General features: G+C 46.9%; 9 protein-coding genes across 9 annotated transcripts; 6 read left to right on the forward strand and 3 right to left on the reverse strand.

Annotated features, from left to right (window-relative positions):
• Positions 1-54: 54 nt before the first annotated feature.
• F4822DRAFT_439191 (MFS general substrate transporter) lies at positions 55-2,241 on the reverse strand (the record flags this gene model as incomplete). Its single annotated transcript, XM_051462607.1, has 3 exons — positions 55-1,635; positions 1,690-2,112; positions 2,179-2,241. 3 exons carry the CDS (start codon positions 2,239-2,241, stop codon positions 55-57), a joined length of 2,067 nt encoding a protein of 688 aa, XP_051308583.1.
• Positions 2,242-3,197: 956 nt separating this feature from the next.
• F4822DRAFT_422679 (uncharacterized protein) lies at positions 3,198-5,841 on the forward strand. The gene is made up of 5 exons (XM_051459908.1): positions 3,198-3,702; positions 3,773-4,207; positions 4,260-4,378; positions 4,429-5,091; positions 5,165-5,841. Exons 1-5 carry the CDS (start codon positions 3,248-3,250, stop codon positions 5,554-5,556), a joined length of 2,064 nt encoding a protein of 687 aa, XP_051308584.1. The 5' UTR covers positions 3,198-3,247; the 3' UTR covers positions 5,557-5,841.
• Positions 5,842-6,709: 868 nt separating this feature from the next.
• Positions 6,710-10,260, forward strand: F4822DRAFT_422681 (AAA-domain-containing protein). The gene is made up of 5 exons (XM_051459909.1): positions 6,710-6,936; positions 7,009-8,517; positions 8,576-9,250; positions 9,307-9,928; positions 10,007-10,260. The coding sequence occupies exons 2-4, from the start codon at positions 7,063-7,065 to the stop codon at positions 9,640-9,642; spliced, it is 2,466 nt and encodes an 821-aa protein (XP_051308585.1). The 5' UTR covers positions 6,710-6,936; positions 7,009-7,062; the 3' UTR covers positions 9,643-9,928; positions 10,007-10,260.
• F4822DRAFT_422686 (uncharacterized protein) lies at positions 10,261-11,398 on the forward strand. The gene has a single exon (XM_051459910.1). It carries the CDS (start codon positions 10,511-10,513, stop codon positions 11,123-11,125), a length of 615 nt encoding a protein of 204 aa, XP_051308586.1. The 5' UTR covers positions 10,261-10,510; the 3' UTR covers positions 11,126-11,398.
• A 435-nt stretch (positions 11,399-11,833) lies between these two features.
• Positions 11,834-12,244, forward strand: F4822DRAFT_435189 (EthD domain-containing protein; the record flags this gene model as incomplete). The annotated part of the gene is made up of 1 exon (XM_051462130.1): positions 11,834-12,244. The coding sequence occupies one exon, from the start codon at positions 11,834-11,836 to the stop codon at positions 12,242-12,244; it is 411 nt and encodes a 136-aa protein (XP_051308587.1).
• Positions 12,245-12,530: 286 nt separating this feature from the next.
• Positions 12,531-14,989, forward strand: F4822DRAFT_97647 (HET-domain-containing protein). The gene is made up of 3 exons (XM_051464258.1): positions 12,531-12,808; positions 12,871-13,146; positions 13,221-14,989. Exons 1-3 carry the CDS (start codon positions 12,700-12,702, stop codon positions 14,882-14,884), a joined length of 2,049 nt encoding a protein of 682 aa, XP_051308588.1. The 5' UTR covers positions 12,531-12,699; the 3' UTR covers positions 14,885-14,989.
• A 749-nt stretch (positions 14,990-15,738) lies between these two features.
• On the reverse strand, positions 15,739-18,723 carry F4822DRAFT_97634 (P-loop containing nucleoside triphosphate hydrolase protein). Its single transcript, XM_051464257.1, has one exon. The coding sequence runs from the start codon at positions 18,675-18,677 to the stop codon at positions 16,110-16,112; it is 2,568 nt and encodes an 855-aa protein (XP_051308589.1). The 5' UTR covers positions 18,678-18,723; the 3' UTR covers positions 15,739-16,109.
• Positions 18,724-19,106: 383 nt separating this feature from the next.
• Positions 19,107-20,953, forward strand: F4822DRAFT_97732 (glycosyltransferase family 4 protein). Its single transcript, XM_051464260.1, has 2 exons — positions 19,107-19,692; positions 19,745-20,953. The coding sequence occupies exons 1-2, from the start codon at positions 19,211-19,213 to the stop codon at positions 20,700-20,702; spliced, it is 1,440 nt and encodes a 479-aa protein (XP_051308590.1). The 5' UTR covers positions 19,107-19,210; the 3' UTR covers positions 20,703-20,953.
• F4822DRAFT_97733 (uncharacterized protein) lies at positions 20,954-22,223 on the reverse strand. The gene has a single exon (XM_051464261.1). It carries the CDS (start codon positions 22,035-22,037, stop codon positions 21,204-21,206), a length of 834 nt encoding a protein of 277 aa, XP_051308591.1. The 5' UTR covers positions 22,038-22,223; the 3' UTR covers positions 20,954-21,203.
• Between the last annotated feature and the right edge of the window lie 944 nt (positions 22,224-23,167).

Genomic DNA, 23,167 nt, shown 5'->3' on the forward strand with positions numbered 1-23,167 from the left:
TCCAATTACTCCAACTACCAAATCCATACCTCGTACACATAATCATTACAGACCTTAATCACGATATCGCACATGCCTCATTTCATATCCATCGCCAACGTCTACTTCCTCAATTATCCCACCCCCATGTCCATAGTCATGGCCATGTTCATGTGTGGCGTCGTGGTGATCCATTGAGGTTGTGCGAGCATTATCCATCGATCGTCCCCGTCGAACGCCACCAGCGTCATGGATTTTTGTTGCTCGGAACAGTCGCGATATGTTTTTTCTGATACCTAGAATCTGGTCCTCGCCTGGCTTCCGAGCAATATTAGTGAGAGGTCGGTTTGCTAACTTCAGTTTTTGTCTAAATGTAGGAGTTTCCATATCTAAGCCATCGTCCGACGCGTTGTCGTTTCGCTCAGGCTTTGGATCGTAATGGCGGGAATGTTGAACTTCGGGGATCCAAGTCCATGTAATGAGAGCCCCGAGAAGCATCGCCGGGCAAAAGCCAAGCAGCATTCCTGCGAACTTACCGCTGTAGGCTAATTGGTCGTCATAAACAGCGAAGTTTGTAATCAGCAAGATGGTTATTGCTCCGAGTTTACCAGAGGCTGCAGCTAGTCCATAGAACGTTCCTCGAAATTTGGTTGCGAAGAGTTCTGCTGGAAGCATAAACGTGATTGTATTAGGACCAAGATTGAAGATGACTTGAGCAAGAACATAGAGGGTTACAGTAAGCGCATGCTGAGATGTTTCGAAAGTGACGAAGAAAGTACCGCCGTTAACCGCGAAGAGTGCCGCAAGCGCAACAAACATCCAACCCATCCATGTGGTTCGAGGGATGTAGTCGATGGCGAATAAAATGATGATGCTTCCTGGTAAGGCTCCGCTTGAGATGGTTTCAATATTCCGTATACTATCTTGTCGAAGCATTTGGTATATCGTGATGTTTGGCGAAGCAAGATCTGCTCGCCATGTAGTATTATTGATACATGCCGTCTCTTCCGGTGAATTGGTGACATTCGGGGGCTCCGAGAGCCAGATTGTGGAAATAGTCTTTGGGTTATCAAGGCCCAACCCGTAATAAGCCAGGTCCAACAGAAACCAGGTTAACATGACTCCCAGGAGAGCGCGCCAGCGTCCCTTCTCGGAAAGGTGCTCCTTCGCTTCATGGAAATATTCTTTAGCTGACTCCCACCAACCCTTTCGCGAGTTTCTCGTTATAGTTGTCGGTCTTTCTTGTGAGCGTTGAGGAATCATGGGCATAGGGTCACTGGTGTCGGTAGGCTGAAGAGTTGCATCCAACGGAATAACATGACCAACTGCTTCAACGGCATTTGCAAGCTCTCCCTTCTCTACAAGATAGTAAGGTGTCTCAGGAATAATTCGCCTCAGGAAGAGCGAAATGAGCGCCGGAATCGCCCCGATCCCAATTGTTGTCCTCCATACTACGTCGATGACGGGTGCTGCAATTTCGTAATTTGTTTCCAAGGGAGACAGGTTTTGGCTTCTGCTGACTCCTTCAAGAATGGCTAACCCTAAGGCATAAGCAGCAAGTTGGCCCACTGACTGCATCAGGAATACAGCCGCTATCATTTTACCTCGGGATTTCGTCGAAGACCATTCGGATGCGATGATGGCTGAGAGCGGATACTGTTCGAAAGTTAGCATATACTTCTCAAAAATACACTTGGTAATAATCTTTACTTCTGCTCCAAGTCCAATACCCAACATAGCTCGCCAGAAACCAACCCAGCCATAAACATTCATAGAGTTATAACCCCTAGATGCTTGTGTCATCCCCACGGTTGCGACGACAACAATACTCAACTCGAGACCGTAAATAGCCTTGCGACCATATCGGTCAGCTAAATGGCCAAAAAGTATCATGCCAATCATAGTACCTCCCAGTGTTGTTATGTTGATGACTAATGAATTGGATGACCATCCATGAGAACAACCCGGTGGGTAGACATAAGAGAGCGACGGAGAAATCACGTTAACAGCGAAAATACTGTAAGACGCAGTAAAAAATCCCGAGGCGGCAACAGCCCATACTCTCCACTGGAATCCATCTAAGCCTGGGTAGTCGAGTACCGATTGAACTGCTCGTTCGGGATCATGCAGGTCCTATGACGTACATACACGTTAAATGGAACATGCGAATGATGGATGGTTGGGTCGTATAATACTTACGCACTCTATCTCGTCTGCAACTCGACCTGTGGTGGCTCTAAGATTAGAAAAATAGTTCCCCATGGCGTGCAATTAAATCCGTAGGCCTCTGAAATGTCTGGGACGATAGTTCGTGTCATTCACATCATAAAGCAAAAGTTCGCATTGAACTAGGTATATATTTACTTCAAGCCATAGTGCTTCGGATCCGTAGTACGCCTGACCATTCGGTTACGACATCGCGTTGACTGTTCGTGTTGTGCCCGTTTAGAAAGACAAAAACGCCTGATAGGGCGCAGGGTGTCATTTTGCGACTCCATATAGAAATCCAAGCCAGTTCTAGAGCGACTCAGCCGCCCCTATTTAGTCGGAGGAGTCTTCGGTGAAGCTTTGTGTGTGCCGGCCGTCTCCTAGAGAAGCTCCTTAGGGCCAATCTTTTACCTGGAAGTTGGTACTGTACATGCTGCATCTGCCTACACCTCGCTTGGTGGATTCTGGACCAATCGTAAGGGGGGCTTCCTAATAACAGTATGATAGTTAGGAAGCGAAAATGACATGGAAAAGTACTCTACATAAGCCGTTAGACTATCTCAAACACCCTTGGTCTTATAAGGGCCCTGGCAATCTCGAAGCTCTACCAAGCTAGCGGGAAACGTGGGAGGTGACAAAAATAGTACGCGCTCTTAGACATTCAGGTTCCCTCCAGAAAATGCAACTAAATAAATTAGTTGACATTTCGTCTGTTCTAAAAGCCATCGTGGGTACACAGAATATGAATTCCTATAAGGGGACTGTCAAAAACGTGGCCCCAATACGGCTTTCTATTGGATATCTTTAACAGATCCCTGCTCGGAACTCCAATCCACCAAATTACAACTATGCTCGTTTCTTCGAACCTCATTGGAAAAGAGCCTAGAGAGGGGACCCTCATGTCTTAGATCCGGCCCACGATACCGCTGTCCCCGTACACGCCTGGGCACTTTGTAGCTAGGCACGACAGTTGAGCCGCCCCCCACAACTCCCTTATGTGAGACCGGGTTCCAGCTTAAACGTGGGCTCGCGTGGGAAGTTCCTCTTTCCTGGGTCTAAAATGAATAAAATGGACCCTGGGACAATAATATCGATCGTCCAACTCTCACTCTCCGGCGTCGAACTGGTCACCAAAGTTGTCCGAGAATTCTTCGGCGGTAATGATAAAGTGCCAGACAAACTCAAGCGCCTGAGGGATCGCCTTACACAATTCCACAACGCTGTTGAAGACGTAAAACAATCTACGGAAAATAATGCGTCATCGAGCCGTGCATACCGAGGGGCTGACTCTGTTATCGAAACCCTTACCGAGTGCAACGATTTTTTGCGTCAGTATGCGTCGGCCTTGTCAGCAGATCGGACACCTTTGGGAGCTACCCAACGAGTTTACTTACTCGTTGGCCCAGAGAGTGTTAGGATAGAGGATTTTGATAAGAGAATAATGAACCACTATGTAGAGCTCCAATACTGGAAAACCGGGCGTTTGGAAACAGCAGTTGAAAATCTGAGAACCTCGTATGTTTTTTTTTTTTCTTTTCTCTAAACATGCGCCTCTCGCTAGGCTACTAAACGGAAATCAATACAGGATAAACGAAATGAACGAGATAAATCAGTTGGCCTTTCGAACAAGACACAGTTACAGTCATCCACATCGAGCGCATGGTTCGCCACGACTGCCCGATTCACCCGGAGTATTTAGCGATGAATTTCTACATGAGCCTTCCACAAGCCGGGACGTGGCCCAACCCGGTTTTCCTAGATCACCTAAGATCAATCCCAGCCCAGTTAACCCTTCGCTACCTTCGATAGATGAACTCCCTTCGCCACAATTAATATCGAGTTCACTACCGGATGTAGGATCGCACGGGCTCCCTCGTCGAACCGGCCCTGTCTTGACATACCTTAGACGTGGCACCGACAGTACGCTCGTCGAAGAGGAAGAACCCATCAACTCGGGAGCACAAGCTCAAATCCCAACGTCACCATCACAATTTCGAACTCCAGGCTATTCAGTGTTGTTGTTTGTCTAGCCATCCTTATATCATATTTTAAGTGCTAACTTCCGCTTCTAGACGCATCGACTCCCACCAATATCAGTTTAGCACTACTGGCTACAGAATTTTCAACGTTCTCAATAGTAGAGTGATCGAATGGCATAACCCTCACAGTACAATTACGGTTTTGCATTATGGTAAAAAATGATACGCACTTGGCAAATAGTATGATACTGACTCTGCTTAGTTCACGGAAACTCCAGCATACCACATACTATACCTGAGGACAAGAGGTCTAGGGTGTTCTTTCTCCCGAAGGATGTTAAACATAACTTCAAAGTTACCAAGGCCGATGGCCAGCCGCAAACGATTAGTGGGAAGCCCGAGTACGAATTCTATCGCAAGGCAGACCGAGAAGTTTTCCAGAAGAACATCCGAGACTGCGAGTCCCTGGAAATGATAAGAGCCCTGAAAATGCACAGCGCCGCGGATAACAATATTGCGATAAAATTTCACCTCAAAGTTTGGCGAAAAAATAGCCTAAACGACAAACCGACATTCTCCTTCGCAGCGCACGAAATTGGACAGCCTAATCACCAAGTGGAGTTTCTCATACGTTGGTTCAAGAAGACACCGGAACTAAAGGGGGATCATAAGTTAATATTGAAGGTGTACTCCGGAGAGCCCGACCCGGAGACAGAACCTGAAACCGATGCAACAAAAAGGCGACTATCGTTTAGAAGGCAATCTCTGAATTCGACACAGACGAGTACTTCGCGTTCGAGTTCGCGACAGCGGTCTTCTTCGGCAAGAGCACCACTTCCGACCCTATACGAGTTTCAAGGGATAGAACCGCCGGGTGACGTTCGAAAGCTCGGGCACCTTGAAATCGAATTCTTGACTCAAGAGCGTAAGCTAGAACCTATCCACCAGCCACTTCTCTTTTCATAGGGAGTTCTATACTTATATAAATACTTTTATAGTTCGAAAAGCCTTCATCAAGGCATGTTACGAAGCACACCGTCCCGCTTGGGAGGCTTTAAGACGAGACGGCACCCCAAGCCCGGTCTCTCAACGCTCGTCATATTCGCGACCTCCGAGCTGGACCTTGGGGCCAAATCAAGGCCCATACGAGCTAGAAAGTTCGAATATACATGAGATGGAAGATTCCGGAAGACACGAACTAATGGGCGAACCAGTGTTCCGAATCCCTTCCCCGAGCATGAGTTTCACGACACCACATTTCGCTGAGGAAGTCCAATTCAATACACAATCTCTCTTCACACCAGCGCGAGAGTTCAAGCACGAGCGAGATCCCAGTCCAGCGGCTACCGAAGATTACGATAGAGGACCCTACTCTCGCGAGCCAGGGTAAAGCCTCAAAAATATGAATATTTACGATTATCTGCTTTTGCATCTATTGAACCACAACAATACCTACGGGCTTTGTCTCGGAAGTAATACTAGCATTGGCATTATTAAAGATTACGATGTTGCGATGAAGTAGATGAGAATGATTTTAATACGATGCGTTTAATGTATAGAAAGCCTGGCTTTAGGGCGATTAATTCTTGTTACAAATAGCCCACTTCTCGATGTAGATATACTATAGATTGTGATTACCTAGCTCTACCAATTTTATTTGCATTTTCGAACCAGACTAAAGTTCCTCAACGCCTTCTACCGAGCATAGAAGAAACTGGTTATTCGGTGTTTCCAGCCATCAAAGTTATCTAGACTACCCCAAAACTCTTCCATCCCTACCTAATCTATTCTCTATTGCGCTGCTTGAGGGCTCAGTTGATCGTCAACTTAGCCCCTTTACATATATAATTCTATTCGTTAATGTGGTGGTATCATAAACAGGATCCGGGATATTTCAATGGATAGGGCTGAAACCGCAATATGCCTACCTAGTACTATTTGATAATATCCCATGGGCTCTTTGTGTATCCTATACCCTTGCTACAGCAGGTTCATGGTTAGCCAAACGATTTTAAATACTGAATACACCCAACGTCGCACTGCAGCTCAGAGAAAGGTTGTGGTATGTCGGCTTCATATCCTATCTCATATCCTATGCTTTAGCGAGGTTGACTGTCATACGAATATGCCCTGCCAAGATTGTCCTCCTGAAGCTACGTTACTTTACAGAAATGAAATGATATGATACGATAATTCAGAGTTAAAGAATGTGTGCGATAAAACGAAAAGGGGCAACTAAACTATGTAACTATAAGCTTCCCTAACTCCCCGTCGGCCGGAAGACTTCCTAAAGTAGGTAAATGTATAGCTTCGGGCGGGGCCTCGGAGACCGGATAGTAGGCGTGGGGGGCGTGTACTTGTTCATACTCGATCTTTCTGCGGATTACAAGGTATTTGATATTAGCCAATGAATGGCCGAGAAATTTACCCCGCCACCCAGGCTTCAGGATTAAAAATGCACTAAGCCTTATGGGTACTAGCATGAATTACATTAACTTTGAAACGACAGCTGCGACGTAATGGGCCGCTAACTTCAGCTCACTCACACATTATACTTTACAGCCTTACACCTTAACACACCTCGGTGCTTCAGCGGCAACTTTTCTTTCTTTTCCAACTTCAACTTCAATTTCACATACGACGTAGAGTTAAACAACTCCTCAACGCATAATAAAGGAAAAGGATGTCATAAGCTCTGTTTTGCTTATAACACGTCTCCTATAGTTCCGAAAAAGCTCCATTTGTGAATTTCCGCCGGTCGTTCAGCTTAGTGGGTGTCCCGCTGACGCAATCTGGCCTGACATTGGTTTCTTCCCACTAACCAGATACCTACCTATCTTAGCTAACGTTCCCACCATTCAACGGACGTACTCTCCTCATACACCAAACCGCGACGATGGATATGCGAAACAACCTCTTCGGCCGAGGACCCCGCAGTGGTCTGCCCGGTCGGCAAGTCCAACAAGACCAAGGCGGCTATAGCCAAGTCCCCCAAAACCGACCCTCGCGAGACTACGCCGGTCCTCCTGAATATGATCCGAGAGGTGCCCATGGTGCGCCATCGCCAGGTTACGGAGGAGCACCTCAGCAGAGGAATACCCGACCGAGCGCTCCTTCAGGCCGCAAGGTCCAACTCAGATTAGCGAAATTAGAGAAAGGCGACCTCGCCCAACAATACATTTTCAGCAACAGGTGTGCTGTCTCCCCTCAAGACTTCCCTCCCGATCCGCACGGCCAGGATATACACATTCTACTGAATGGAAATTTTGTGGTGACCGCTCGTCCCACCGAATACATCCCACCAGGATGCATCAGTTTATCCGACCCTCAACGAACATGGTGCGGTATTAGTATGACCGACATCGTTGTTGGTGAAAAATATGAAAACAAAGTACCATTAAGTGCGATGGATATCGAAGTTGGATTTGCGTCCCAGCGCAAGGTAACAGATGTTCCATATGACCAGGACGAGCTTGCGGACGATTTCATCAAAATGTTCCAGGGCCAGATATTTGCCCCTGGCCAGCGATTAATCATGGATTATAAAGGGATACCTCTAATGTTTGTTGTCAAGACCGTTCAGCTTCTTGAACTACTTGGAAATGAGAAGGGACAAGCTGCAGAATCTTCCTCGAGGCCCGACGCTCGAGGACTGCTGTTAGGCAATACTTCTGAGATTAGCTTCTTCAAGGATGCTAAGAATCCCATCAAGTTAAAAGGCTCGACGAAGCGGCCCGCCACCAATGCTATCCTTCGGCCAGACTTCAAGTTCGCCGATATGGGCATTGGAGGTTTAGATGATGAATTTAGTACGATCTTCAGACGTGCTTTCGCATCTCGAGTTTTCCCTCCAGGCCTAGTCGAGCAAATGGGAATTTCTCACGTAAAGGGTGTTCTACTATATGGTCCGCCAGGAACTGGTAAAACCCTGATCGCTAGACAAATCGGAAAGATGCTCAACGCCCGAGAACCGAAGATTATCAACGGTCCGGAAATTCTTAACAAATATGTCGGTCAATCAGAAGAGAACGTCCGAAAAATGTTCGCGGACGCCGAGAAAGAGTACAAAGAGAAGGGTGAAGAAAGTGGCTTGCATATTATTATATTCGACGAGTTGGACGCTGTCTGCAAACAGAGAGGTAGTGGTTCGGGTGGCACCGGTGTTGGTGACAGCGTGGTGAACCAGCTTCTATCTAAACTCGATGGTGTGGACCAACTTAACAACATATTACTTATCGGTATGACCAACCGAAAGGATATGATCGACGATGCGTTACTGCGACCAGGGCGTCTTGAGGTACACGTGGAGATTTCGTTACCTGATGAGCATGGTCGAGTACAAATCTTGAACGTGAGTCAAATTCTTTCCCCTTTAATAGCAAGTGACAATTATTGACTTATTATCGTAGATTCACACTGCCAAAATCAGGGCTATCAACAAATTAGGCGACGATGTCAGCTTAGACGAGTTAGCACACCTAACCAAGAACTATTCAGGTGCAGAAATTTCTGGTCTCGTCAAAGCAGCACTTTCATATGCTTTTACTAGGCATACGAAGCTAGGAGACGTTACCGGTGTTCAGGGCAATCCCCAGGATGTCATGCTAACACGAGCCGACTTCATGAGGGCACTGGAAGACGTCAAGCCGGCCTTTGGTGTTTCTGAGGAAGAGTTGAACAATGCTGCTCCGTATGGAATTATCGATTATAGCCCGCACATTCAGTCTATTCTATCTACGGGTCTCAGCTTCGTTCAAGCAGTTCGGACTTCGGAGAAATCTCCACTATTCTCTGTTTTAGTCCATGGTACCCAAGGGGCTGGAAAGACTGCCCTGGCTGCGGAGATTGGGTTAAAGTCGGAGTTCCCGTTCGTTAAACTCGTAAGACCAATCGATGTCGGTACAAACGAGGGTGCCAAGCTTGAATACCTGCGTCGCGTATTCTCCGATGCCTATAAATCTGCTCTTTCTATAGTGATTCTCGACAGTGTCGAGAAGATCATCGACTGGAACCCTATCGGACCAAGATTCTCTAACGCTGTTGTGCAGTACTTGGGTGCTGTACTTGAAACCCGACCGCCCAAGGTAGGCCCCCTTTCCTCTGCAAGTCTTATCTTGTCAAGCTGCTAACAACCATGTAGAATCGTAGACTTCTCATCATAGCGACGACAAGCCAGCGGTCAATGCTGGACCAACACGGGGTATTCGCGTGGGACCGAGAAATCGCGGTACCGTCGATTAAGGACCACCGCGAATTACAGGCGCTGCTGGCAGCGTCGGGCAAGTTCAACAGCCCCGCCGATATCAACGAGGCCCTTAATGAGTTGCAGACCTTAACCGGTACTCAGGAGGTTGGTATCGGAGTTAAGGCTGTGTTCTCGGCGCTCGAGACCGCGGCGGTGAGAGATCCGCTGCCTATTAGTCTAGCGGAGGATATTAGTGCGATCATTGCTTCAAGGAATCCACAAGGGTATTAGGAGCGAAAGAAGTCGATGGGCTACATCACAAATGAGTGAAGTCTGATGATAGAATATAGACGGAAGCCTTAGAATGAGGATACTGGGGCCTCCTAGCCTCGCTTACTCCGCCCAAGCTTTTCAAAGTGAATTAATTGTTTCGGGATGTAAACTTCCGCAAAGTAGTCGCCCTCTTTGCCCTAAACCTCTAGCGAGGTAGCTCCTATTTTAAGACGCCATCTCCACTACCTCGAGAGCGTGGCGACTCACTTTGATCTCGCTATTATTAGGTCTCTATGCTAGCTAGGTGCGTATCCTCCATATTTTTTGGTATGATTTCTTTCGTTCATATCGGTTAGGCCTTTGACGTACCTAACCACCCCAGCCCCTTTCTAGGAATTCGGAGAGGGTGGGTTAGTTACAGCCCAGCAAGAAGCGCCGGTTGATATGCAAATTCAGTCAGCATGCACGATATTTATGATATTTACTCTCCCTTATTTCGAGGTCATTATTCCTGTTGAATCCTTCGATCGTATGGTTAGGATGAAGTTGTTGGTGTCTGGTGGCCAATAAAAGGGGGAGCTGCGTTCTGTTGGTGTGTACTAGAAAAGAGCCTCACAACATCAACTCTGAAATAGACTTTTGGCTTTGAAATTAGAAATAACGTCTCCTTGATGAGATGATCTTGAAATACGAGACGGAGCATTATGGTAGGAGATTTGGGATGTCGTGCCCCGTACAGCAAATATATAAGTCGACTCTCCAGCTTCATAAAGGGGATATCATCATCCTCACAGAACATTAGCACACTCAGAATTCACTACAGCGATCCCATCGTTTTCCTATCCTTTTTATCATCAAAACCTCTTATCCACTTCCAAACTTCAAGATGAAGGTCTTCGTTATCCTCTTTTGCCTTGCATCAGCAACTCTTTCTCTCGCCGCTCCAACCACTAAAGCAAACGCCACATTTGCGAATACAGCCAGCGTCCGTCAGCAACTTGTCGATAATCTCTTCGTCGCGCCCGACCTCATCAGGGTTCATAACGTAAAAACCAACCTAAACACCGACACCGACAGCACCACAACCCAGCGTGCCGCTCTTATCGAAACCAGTACACTTTACGAAGTCAAGATCCCCCAAACCGCACCAGGTGCAAATTGTTCATTGGTGCTTTTCGCGGGCGCCTTTGGGGATGTAGTCAGCGGAGCACAATCTGTTAACTTTTTCAACAATACGATCTCAGACCTAGCGAAACAGGGGATGGGGAACCTTCGAGACCGGGACTTAGGTCGTGTGAACTTCAATCCTGACACGAAGTTATTTGACTTCGACGAGACGGTTGTTAAGGACCCTATTGCTAAGTGGTTTGAATGCCCCCCTGCCGGTACGACAATGGTCTTCGAGGCGGTCGCGGTGGGCGATTTCGATGCTGTTAATATCACTCAGGCTCCTAGTAGCGCGATTAATCCGCCAAATGGGTTCAGTCTTCGGATCTACTAGAGGGGTAATACTATGTGGTGTTTGACTAGGGTGCTCGGAGTTGATGACGACGTGGCTATTCCGATTCTCTCGTTTATTATGGAGTTTGGTGTTACTTCTATTCCGTGTTTATGGGGTGGCTTGCATGTATCGGCGGTTACGGACGGGTTAGGTAGACTTGGGTAAGGGTATGAGGAGTTGGTCTGGGTTAAGAGGACATTCTTTCATTACAGCACTATTAACATAGTATCAATTCGCTTTTTTTTCTATGTTGATGTTGAAGTAGGTTCATAACTACGGAACAATAAAGTGGCTCTATTCGTACATATGTTACAAGGAGGAATACCTATGGGGAAGTCCGAAAGGCGCTAACTGCATGAATCCTTCGTACCCCTTGTTAGTGCAACATGGAATAGTTTGAACATTCAGGGCTCTCTTCTACGAAGTGACGAATCATTTAGCTGCTTTGGCAATTAACACGGGGATTCTAGCCAACCAGAACTTCATTAAATCGCGATACCACATGAATCCTGTCCGGTTATACCCCGAAAATACCTAAGCACCGAATACCAAGACCTCCGCCTGGTTGAGTATTAATACCCAGTCTCCTCCACGATAGTAAGTACCTATCCAGATATTTTGTTAAATTTTTCACATGCTTCAACACTTGTAATTCCAGAGATATCAACATCCAAAAGTCATATTATAGACCTATCTCAGTTTTGCATCATGACTTTTTCTATGCTCATTTACCTGTCCCGAAAAGCGGGCACCACGCCGGAGCAATTCAAGGCTCACTACGACAATAAGCATGTACCTCTTATCAAGGAGGTGGCCGGCTCGACTTTTCCGCTGACGCACACGCGGTATTACATCCGCCGGTCTGAGGGCCAGGCCGAGGGTACAACCCGCAATGCTACCACCCCAGCGCAGGTTTTTCTTGGCACGCAATCGGATTTCGATGTCGACGCTGTTGTCATCTTGACTTTTACCGATGAAGCGGCGTTCCAGGAATTCTTCCAGATCACGCATTCCCCTGAGAATGCGGCCAAGGTGGTTGCTGATGAAGAACTTTTCCTCGATCGCACACAGACGCGCGCTGTCGCTTTGGGCTCCACTGAAGTTACTCAGAAGGATTAAAGAATGTATTTTCCCCACTGGTTGGCATGGTTTATAGTGGCGTTCCTGTGCAACACCATACCTGTGGGCCTGTACGCGCACGGGATCGCGAGGGGACATGTTCTGAATCCCCTTCATTTATCCCCCGCGAAATACAAATGGGTTCGTACAATTTGAAATAGATACATTTTATCGAGTCTATAAAGTCCAGAGACGTAGTTCTCGTTCATTTTGCCATGGGTGAAGCGTGGCTTCGAATTACACAGCCCTTCTGCTAGACCAATGAGCCGCACTCTCTGCAGCGATGCCTACTCGACTACTGCACGAGCTTGGTAAGCAATGGGGCGAAGCGAAGATGTCTCGGAGCTCGACTCCAATCCATCATCTTAGCATCATATAATAGTGTGTAACATACCTTTTCAGTCGCATGAGCGCTTTTAAAGCTATTATCATTAGATCTTTATTTTAAATCGAAAATGCTCTGCAATATCTGTAAAGACTCTCTAGAAAGTATAGGGAAATTCACGCAGAATTGCCTGTACAAATTACATACTAAAAAGACATCTGATACTTCTAATTCTTCCGGTAAACATCACTTCGAAAATGCCCTTCAACGTATAGCGATGTCTGATTCTAATGACTCTTAGGAAACACGCGTCCCTTGAAGGACTGCTGGTGTGTATACGATAATCACCGATATGGTCATCACCGTGATGAGGATTCTTTCATACGCTCGGCACAGCAAGGCTGTGTCATGTGCAGCGATTTCCCTTTTTATGATGATCAAACTAGGCAGAGTATTGGATTCAAAGATTTTGGTTTCTTCAGCACTTTCAAGTTTTCATTCGATCGTGACATAATACCATGTATGACCGTCGATACCAGCCGGGGGTCAAAGACAATTGAGCTTGTCCCGGCAAAGTGTAAGTTCATTTTCTCCCTCCCTTTGCGACGTGATCTCTATTCTAGTTATTACCGAAACTAAGTAGAGCTATAGTACTCTCGGGTGGTTTACTCAATTTTAACCTCAGTGGTTCCACGAATTCTGCTCAGACGTGGTCAATTATTTCCTACTGGATCCGGATGTGCTCACAGTTTCACGACCGATGCAAATTAAAAGCCGGAAATAATGCATATAAACCGACCCGATTACTAGAAATAAACTACTCTAAAGATTCCTATTCATCAGAACTTCCGACCTTTCGGTTGGTAAACGGGGAGGATTGTCCTCAGGGGTCGTCATATGCTACGTTAAGCTACCGATGGGGCGATAAGCCTTTAGAAAGGACTATTCGGCTCTTGAAGCATACATTCACCTGGCTGGAGATGCCAAACACTATTAACTTCAATTTACCCAAGACAATTCAAGACGCTATGTATATTACACATCGCCTTGGTATCCAATACTTGTGGATCGATCGACTTTGTATCTACCAGGATTCGATGGAAGACTGGCACAGAGAAGCCGGTACAGTGCAAGATGTGTATCGGAACGCATCTTTCTGCATATCTGCTCTTAGCGCTGAGGATGATGAGGGGGGTTGCTTCTTCGATCGCGACCCATCTCTAGTTGCTCCCACACCCATCAGGTTACATGGTGAGAGACGGTCGTACAGAGCCGAGCTCGAAGACATGGCATGGTCTACAGCATTTCATAACGAACCTCTTCTACAGAGAGGATGGGTTCTTCAAGAAAGACTTATGTCTCCTCGCACCATCTACTTCGGAAGGAAACAGGTCTATTGGGAATGTGCGGAATGTCACGCATGTGAAACGCACCCAAGAGGATTCGGAAAATTTGCTCCAAGCGACGAGCCCCGGAAAAAACAGGATGATGCCGACTTTTGGTTATGGAAGCAACTCATTGCCATTCCGGCTCTGCCACATACCACGACGGACCCCCAAGCAAGGATTCTTGCGAATTGGAGCGCTACAATGAGCCTGTATTCAAATACCAAACTCACTGTATCCGCCGATAAATTAGTAGCCGTGTCTGGGCTAGCAAAAGACGTTAGAAGGGCATTAAAAGACGTCAACCTCGGGAGACATCGATATTTAGCGGGACTTTGGGAAGAAGTGTTAATGCAGACGTTGGTGTGGTACGTCAGGGTTGGCTCCCCTGCTCATCGTCCAACTAGACATCGTGCGCCTTCTTGGTCATGGGCAAGTCTCGATGGCCATCTCATCATACCAGACACATTCCTCGAAGATACGACTGAACTAAGTACTCTATTATCGGCCGATATGGAGTTCCTTAGCAAAGACGACACCCGAGAGGTGAAAAGCGCAACGCTGACGCTATATGGACCGACGTGTCTTGTCACTACCCAGGCCTCATCATATAATCAATACGCGGCAAGGTCGTTTCGGCGCCTCGACAGTAACTTTTCTATTGAATGCAATGGAGCCGATGACTCCTGGTTAAGCAAGCCCACGGTGATTTTCGATACTATAGATGATTTCCGCAACGAGTTGGTCTGTATCTGGCTCGTGGCTCAACCGGCGTCCCTAGCTGGCTGGCAAGCATCTGGTCTAGCGCTGCAATGTGTAGGCCTCAATATGTATCGGAGATTAGGGACTGTTTCTTGCTATCATTCAACACAGGCTAGATTGGAACAGTTCGTTGATATTTTTCCGCGGACGGAAGTTAAAATTATTTGAGGCGGACGAACCCCGACATCGTAAGATATATGAAAGATGTGGCCAAATGCGGCAAGCCACTTACGAGAGCCGATCGTCTTCAATTCCCGCAGGTGGCACTTCAACCAGAGTGACGCCCTCAGTATTTGCCGGTAACTCATCGGGCAGGCTGCTCGGTGAGATCTTTTGGGTGCGTGTTGACAAAGTCGACAGCGGGAATTTGACGGATCTTTATGGCAACATGACAGTAACAGATCGCGAGAGCGAGGAGTATCTATACGATCGTGTCAAAGATAAGCCCGAGCATATCAAATTGGGTAGACATATCCTGCTTATTGGCCCTAGTTGAGGAATCTCGGCAGCCGAGGATTTCTCTTTTGATATCGATCTTAAGGCCGTCAATGGGTTGAAGTTGCTAAGGGCAAACTCACTTGGAAACATGGCCCCGAAAATTCCACCGACACGTATGACAGACCCCTTACGCAGCAAGTCAAAGGAGAGCATGGCGCGGTAACGGTGCACTGCACAGCACTAAGCAACGCCGCAGTCGGGGAAGTAGAAGTTATTCTATTGGAGGGAAACGAGGATCCAGCACAAGTTCGTGGGCCTGTTACAGCCAATAACGGCCTGGGTGAGGCGAAACTTTTCCACAAACGGAGGACTAATCCTATTTCTGTGGTGGAATGTGGTGGTTCCAATGGACGGTAAACTGAGCGTCAAGATGGACCTTTACGACTCTGAAGACCAGTCTTCCTCGATTGCGAATGGCACTGTTGATCTAGGTTCACCGAAAATTCAAACCTCGAAAGAAGCAGCATTAAACGGAGAGCGCGGCAGTATTCTAATGAGAGTCAACTGGTATTGATATTCACGTTCCCTGCGTCGTCTAATTGGGGGAATCGCAAAGGTTGGGTGGACTTGGATGGGCCTATTCGGAGCGGATGAGAGCTAGAATAGAGCGCTACTGTTATAAGGGGTGTCTGAATGGGTTACTTGTTCGGTCATTACCGCTATTAGTGCACTCTCTGCCAATTATTTCGCTAATTGTTATTCGGCCATTTATTGCCGTCGACACTCATTGAATCAACAAGGCTGCCCAGGACCTAGACAGATTCGGTGTGCAATCTCAACAACACTCGCTTAGGCTTCAGTCAGGGCTCGATGTCGTGAATAAATTAATTGATTCATTTGAGCCACTAATGGGTATCATCTTCTTTTGACTTCTAGAAATATAGCCCTATTATGATTATCGCGCCCGATTCCTAGATTCACTCGCTTCCTCTCCTAACTTCGCGAGCGCTAACTCATATGCTGCCACCTTCTTTTCAAATGCATCTTCCTTCTCTTCGGTTACTCTTATACGCTCGACTTTGTTTTTCCTTTGGATAGTAGTCTCGCTAGCAACTTCGTTCCAGAACCATCTTGCTTCTGGGTTCGTAAATAGTGTCCAAGCCTTACCCGTCTTCCCAGCTCGGGCTGTGCGGCCTACTCTGTGGACATACGAAGCTATGCTCGACGGCATATCGTAGTTAATGACGTGATCTAGAGAGGGGAGATCGATACCACGGGCAACAAGGTCAGACGCCCCAAGAATTCTTAACTTTCCGGCTAAGAATGACCGGATTGTACGTCTTCGAGTCGCATATTGTGTCGTTGAGGTAAGAGTACCAGCAAGGGAGCCTAAAGATGGCGAAAGTAAGGACAAAAGACGCGAGAGACGTAGAGCTGTCTCGTTGGATTTGGTGAAAATTAGAACGCTAGGCGTATTGCCATCGGGAGGTGTAACCCTGGGTGGCTTGAATGACGTCTCTAAACCGGAATCTGCATCTGACTCTGACTCCGAGTCCGAACCTGAGGACGAAGTGTCGTCATCCGATGGGTCTTGCTTGGACTCGTTGGTGCCGATCTGTCCTAATATGTAATTGCTTTGAAGCAAGTCAACAAGGAAGAGTGGCTTGAGATTTGGATCGCTGACTTTGAGCGCAGCTTCTTCGAGCAATTCGGGGAGTACAAGTTCGGCTTGGCTGATAGCAACCTCCGCCTCATTGGCGATTCCCGACCCCTCAAGCATGACTAATTTCGGCCAACGGAGTTTTAATCCTTCTAAACGATCGAGATCTCTCGTCATTGTGGCGCTTAGGACGATCTTCCTAACACCCGACAGATTTGACTGCTTGTGATTTCGGGAATTATTTTCATTTGACTGTAATCGTGGGATAACCACTTCCAACCACTGTTGGAAATTCTGGCCAAGCAATTTATCAGCTTCGTCGACAACAAGCCATCGAACAAAGTCTAGCGAAAAGCCAGGAGTGTATTTTATATGTTCAACAAGTCTTCCAGGCGTAGAGATCAAAATATCAACTTTAGAGTGATACGTAATTACGTGATCTGGTAATGTTTGGATTTTGTCCTCTCTTTTCCGAATCCCCGCTCTTTCTTCATCCTCAGTGTTGTATCCCCCATCGCTCTCTTCGTCAATATTAGACGCAAGTCTTCTATTTCGTTTAGCATATGCTTCAGGGTCGTATTTTTCTTCCCTCTCTATAAAAGCTGCTTGTTCTTGCTCAATGGACTGGCTACCCATTGCGATACCGACACGAACCCTTTTCTTCGAACCATTTAGAGAAAAGGCACCAGCGCATTGTTCGAAAACCTGCTGAACTTGCCGAACAAGTTCTCGAGTTGGAAGAACAATCACCGCACGCAATCTTGTTAAATGACGATTTCCTTGACTCAGGTCTCGCACCACGGGTAGCGCATAAGCTAATGTCTTTCCTGAGCCTGTCGCAGCAGACACTAGAACGTCGCCGTGCATCGTTTTGTCATGATGAGGGAGGAGGAGGGGTATCACTGCCGTTTGAATAGCAAATGCTTGTTTGTATCCACTTGTAGCTAATTTCTCGGCGGCCTCGGGAGAAATCCCTAGTTCTAGAGAAAGCCCAAATTCCGTAAAAGGCGCGGTAGCCTGCGGAGAAACACGGATTGGCTTTGCCAACCAAGGAGGTAGCGTATCATAAGCTGGTTTTGTCGCATCAGGAATGACTGGCTTGGGTTGAGGCAGCGGTTGAAGTCCATGAACTTCCGGTACATCTGCATTTACATCCACATCCATAGCATCATCGGTCTTCGTTTCTGCGCCGTCGGGCGCATCTTGCATGCCGATATCCTTTTGTAGATCCGCATCCGGTTGTGACTCTGGTGCTCGAATTGACTTGGCGGCCTTTTCTAGTACTGAACGATGCCGCACTGGGGTTTTATCCTCGACTTCTTCTAACGCTTGATCATCGCTGCTCTTTTTTATTTTTTTCTTGTTCTTTTTATCCTTTTTTATTTTTCCATTCGTCTCCGATGGCGTCTCTAGAGTTGTGTCTCGCGCGATTTCCTGATCTGCCGTGCCCGATTGCGGGGGAGCTTCGTCAGAATCAACACTATCCCGATCGGTTTGTCGCATGACGGGATCGTTATTGTCTAACCCGTCTACGGCTCCTTCGCTAGGCTGTGCTTCATTTTTCGACCTTTTGGGCTTTTTGGATTTCTTTTTGGACTCTTTAGGTGCGTTTTCTTCTTCTTCTTCTTCTTCTTCTATTCTAACCTTCTTAGCTGGCGGCTCATCAATCGCATTCCCTTCTTCAAAGTGGACATGTTGGGTGGTAGTTTGGTGGCTACTGGTCGGCTTCGGAGGCGGGATGTATCTGGCATATGCGGTAGGTTGCGACTTTACTGACGTTATGGAAGGAGTTTCGATGGCTGGCCGTGGCGATTCCGGAATTGGAGTCGTCGCTTTCGGCGGGGGTACGTATCGCGCATACATTTTCGTTATATGTCGCGATGCGCCTTGTTAAACTCAATGGGGAAGAGTTTGAATTCGAGCGTAAGAAATAAGAAGCTTAAAGCTACCTCGGCGGGATTTCTATAATTCTGCCGTAGCACAAAATTTGACCGCCTTCCCTATTGGATGGAATTATCTCTTATCAGATCTGTTATCGATATCAACCCTGTTTACGTAGCTCTTAGCGACGGTAAGGGCACTGACTTTTAACAATAACAACATCAAATGCGACAACATGAATTGGGATGTTTTACCCAATCCAATGCACTCGACATTCATCTATATTTCTATAGATGTACTAGAGTAGGAAATGGGCCCAGATCAACCAATAATATTATCACAAAGTCAATTCGCGATAGCCTCCTATAGCTCGACAAATGCAATACCCTGAATAGATTTCGAGTGAGAACGACGACTATTCGTTGATCGGCCACTTATTGCAAAAACTATTTTCAATTCTCGAATATGACTCGAAATCCCTCACAACATCTCGCCGTAAATTATCATCCGCCACGATGTCACACAGAACATATAACATCGCTATGGTTAGCGATTTCTTCTTCCCGCAGCCAGGAGGAGTTGAAAGCCACATTTACCAACTTGCAACCAAGTTAATCGACCGAGGGCATAAAGTTATTGTAATTACACATGCCTATGATGACCGAAAAGGGATTCGATACTTGACCAACGGCATTAAGGTCTTTCACGTACCCTTCGCCATTATCTATCGTTCCACTACATTTCCAACCGTGTTTTCGTTCTTCCCTCTCTTCCGGAATATTATGATTCGAGAACAGATCGAAATTGTCCATGGCCATGCCAGTTTAAGTAGTCTCTGTCAGGAGGCTATGCTACACGGCAGGACAATGGGATTGCGCACTGTCTTTACAGATCATTCATTATTCGGATTCGCTGATGCAGCGAGTATCTTGACTAATAAGTTGTTGAAATTTACTCTTAGCGATGTCGACCACGTCATCTGTGTCAGTAATACATGGTGAGTTATATCCTTCTTTCAAAGGGAATACCTAAGCTCATGTATACAAAAGCAAGGAAAATACAGTTCTGCGAGCGGCGTTAGATCCTCTTATGGTCTCCGTCATTCCCAATGCACTCGTCTCCGAGCATTTTAGACCGCTCCCTCGCCCGGATCCGAGCACCATGACATACGTTCAGCACCCGCTACCAGCACACCCTCTCGGCCCGAACGATACTCTCGTCATCGTGGTCGTTAGTCGTCTCTTTTATAATAAGGGAACCGATTTATTAACCGCTGCCATACCTCGAATTCTCGAAAATCACCCTAATACCCGATTTATAATTGGTGGATCGGGACCAAAGGCTATTGAACTAGAACAGATGATTGAACAAAACGTATTGCAGGACAAAGTGGAGATGCTAGGATCTGTGCGACACGAGAATGTGCGGGACGTGATGGTGCGGGGACACATTTACCTGCATCCTAGTTTGACCGAAGCCTTCGGAACCGTTATTGTCGAAGCGGCCAGTTGCGGACTATACGTAGTATGTACAGCAGTAGGCGGCATTCCGGAAGTCCTCCCGTCGCATATGACTGTGTTCGCGAAGCCCGAAGAAGACGACTTAGTCGCAGCGACGGGACGAGCGATCGCTGCACTGCGCGCTAATAAAATCCGCACAGAGAAATTCCACGAGCAGGTTAAGACTATGTACTCTTGGACTAACGTGGCGAAGCGCACCGAGCGCGTATACCGCGGCATCTCGGGCGATATCAGCGAAGCCGAGTTTTACGGCTTCGACGTTAATAACGATCCACATTGGCATGCGACTCGGGGTCGCAACTTCGCGCTCATCGATCGCCTCAAACGCTACTACGGATGCGGTGTCTGGGCTGGAAAGTTGTTCTGTCTTTGTGTTATTATCGATTATTTATTATATGTGTTTTGTGAATGGTTCTGGCCCCGCGATAGCATTGATATCGCAAGGGATTGGCCACGCAAGAAGTTTCACGACGACGATGATGACTAATTTTGGTTATGAAGGATTATAGAAAATACTTAGAGCTGGATGGTGTCATGATGGGGCTTGTACGAATTCTTATACCACGGATGGGCGGCAGGCCATTGCATATCAGCGACTTCGAATCTTTTCGCCATTAAAAAGGGTGTTGGCTAAGGCCAAATATGGGGTTATCATTACGATGTAAACATTATTCTAGGTGTGTTCAGCTGCCCACCTGCTGCGACTCCGATATAGACTCTCCGCGGCTTCTGCTCATCCGCATGAAGCCGCTAGCCACCCTCGCAGAATCGTGCCGCCATATATGCTACCCCCAGCCTACCCTCTACCCCACGAAAAGTCTAGACATCTACGTGTGTAGGTGGTGGAAATCCCGCGGCGAGTTGGAAGAATGAGCAGTCGAATCTCAAAGCTTATGGGATGTTGTTCAACCTGTTATAGCGAGACATTTCGTCTGTCCGGGGCGATTTAGATGTAGATTGACGCATTATCAGGCGCTTATATCCATAATCAAATGAGCCAGACAACAGGAGCGAGGAGTAAGACACCAGAGACCGCCGTCAACCAAGAAATGGGGACTCGGGTTGAAGCAGCACTCGGAATTTCTGTAGGTCCGGCGTTACCCGTTGTAGAAGCGGGTGCCGACCCGGCACCGGTCGTGGTACTGGGGACATTTGTTGGGGTCCCCGTCGCGCTCGCAGTCCTTGTCGCAGTCTCAGTGTATCCGGAGATACTCGCACCATTCCCATCTATATCGCCACGATAATCGCCCGTCGCATTCTGGATCTTGAAGTTTACGTTCGCGCGCTCAAAATTATAATCCACCTTACTCGTCGCATTGGACCACACACGTGCCAATTGCCATAAGATGGGCCAGTCCTTATCGTCCAGGAAATCCATAAGCGCGGGGGTCTGTCGCCACACGTGCATTGTCGCGTTGCGCACCTCACCGCCCTCGATAGCGTATAGATGGTCGATGGTATGGGACTCGTATAACTCGCCGCTGAGCGTGCCGTTCTCTTTGGCGATGAGGTTGGTTTTTATCCACGGGAAGGCGTAGATCACGTCGTTGATCGAATCGTACTCCGGTATGCGTGATATCTCGAGGAACGAGATGTACCGGTCATCCGTGTTGCCTTGTTCAGAGAGCGCGACCTCGGGGATTTTTAAGGCGATTTCGTCGGGCTTGAGGATATCTTTCGGTGGTTCGCTGGTGGAGAGTTTCAAGCCTGAGGCATACGTTGCTGTGAAGTCGAAGTCGTGGCCTTGAATGGACTCGTCAACCCATGCGTTGACGTGTTGGATGGCTAATACGGCCGCGACGAAAGCGCTACGGGTGAACATCTTGGAATACACTTATTTGTTCGAATCGCGACGCGCTTATTGAATTACCTACGGATAGCTTCGAGTACAATATTATATCATCATTATTCCACCTGCGCGGCACCTCCAGATATATAGTAGCGAAACCCATGCGACAATTTCGTGAGTCATCCCGTCGCTAACTACATTCTTTCTACATCGTTGCATCCAGAGTGGATGGCGCGCTTCTCCTCGAGTAAAATCAATCGGACAAGAAAATCTACGACGGCGCAGCATTATTTTACGAGATGAGAGATCGGTCCTATCCGGTAAGGCTCATTGCCAAGCACGCCGTTCTAGATTGCTCGGCCTATAGCAATTAGCTAGGCCAACCTGAATAGGCAACACATGGTATGATACGCATTTCGCCCAGCGCTAGAATGGGATGGTCCAGCGGGAATGACAGGGCTAGTAGGGCGAGCCGAGGCGTGGGATCTAGACGACGTTTATCAGTCATGATCATGATTAAGGGGTCGCGTGCCGGTAAGACATCTTATCTAATGAGTCGACGTCCTCACATTTTATAAATATTTATATTTTATGAACACCCTTAATATTCTCGTTTAATGGTAATTAAAACTAGTGTCGAATAATTATGGAAGTAGCTACTTTGACAGCTTAAACACTAATTAAAGATGAAAGTTAAGCAGCATCGACACTTCCTACGAATACACCCAAAAAGCTAGTAGAATATCACAAGATAGAGTTTTAATATGCACACTTTCGTCAACACATAAAAGTGAAAAGCAAAATTCGAACGTAGAACTGACAAAGACCGTTTCAACAATTAATACTTCTTAAATCTTCATATTAAAACTTCTTGTTGCAATCCCTTCCCTTATTATACTCGAGCAATCCATCAAGAAATAATATTATGAGAAAACATGGTGTTGGTTCTCCCCTACATGTTCAATGACGATAACACCCACAATAAATGTAAATCAGTCATTTTTCACCCACAAAAATGCCATTAATAATGACAAATCTGAGACAAAGACACCACTTTAAAAGACTCGAAAATTTCCTATATTGCTGCAATCGAGTTCACTTCACAATCTGAAGGACATCCCGCCGTTTTCTACAGACATCCGCAATATAGGTCGCACCAACAA

The sequence above is a fragment of the Hypoxylon trugodes genome (assembly GCF_022578975.1).
Source record: "Hypoxylon trugodes strain CBS 135444 unplaced genomic scaffold F4822scaffold_13, whole genome shotgun sequence".
Lineage (NCBI taxonomy): Eukaryota > Fungi > Ascomycota > Sordariomycetes > Xylariales > Hypoxylaceae > Hypoxylon > Hypoxylon trugodes.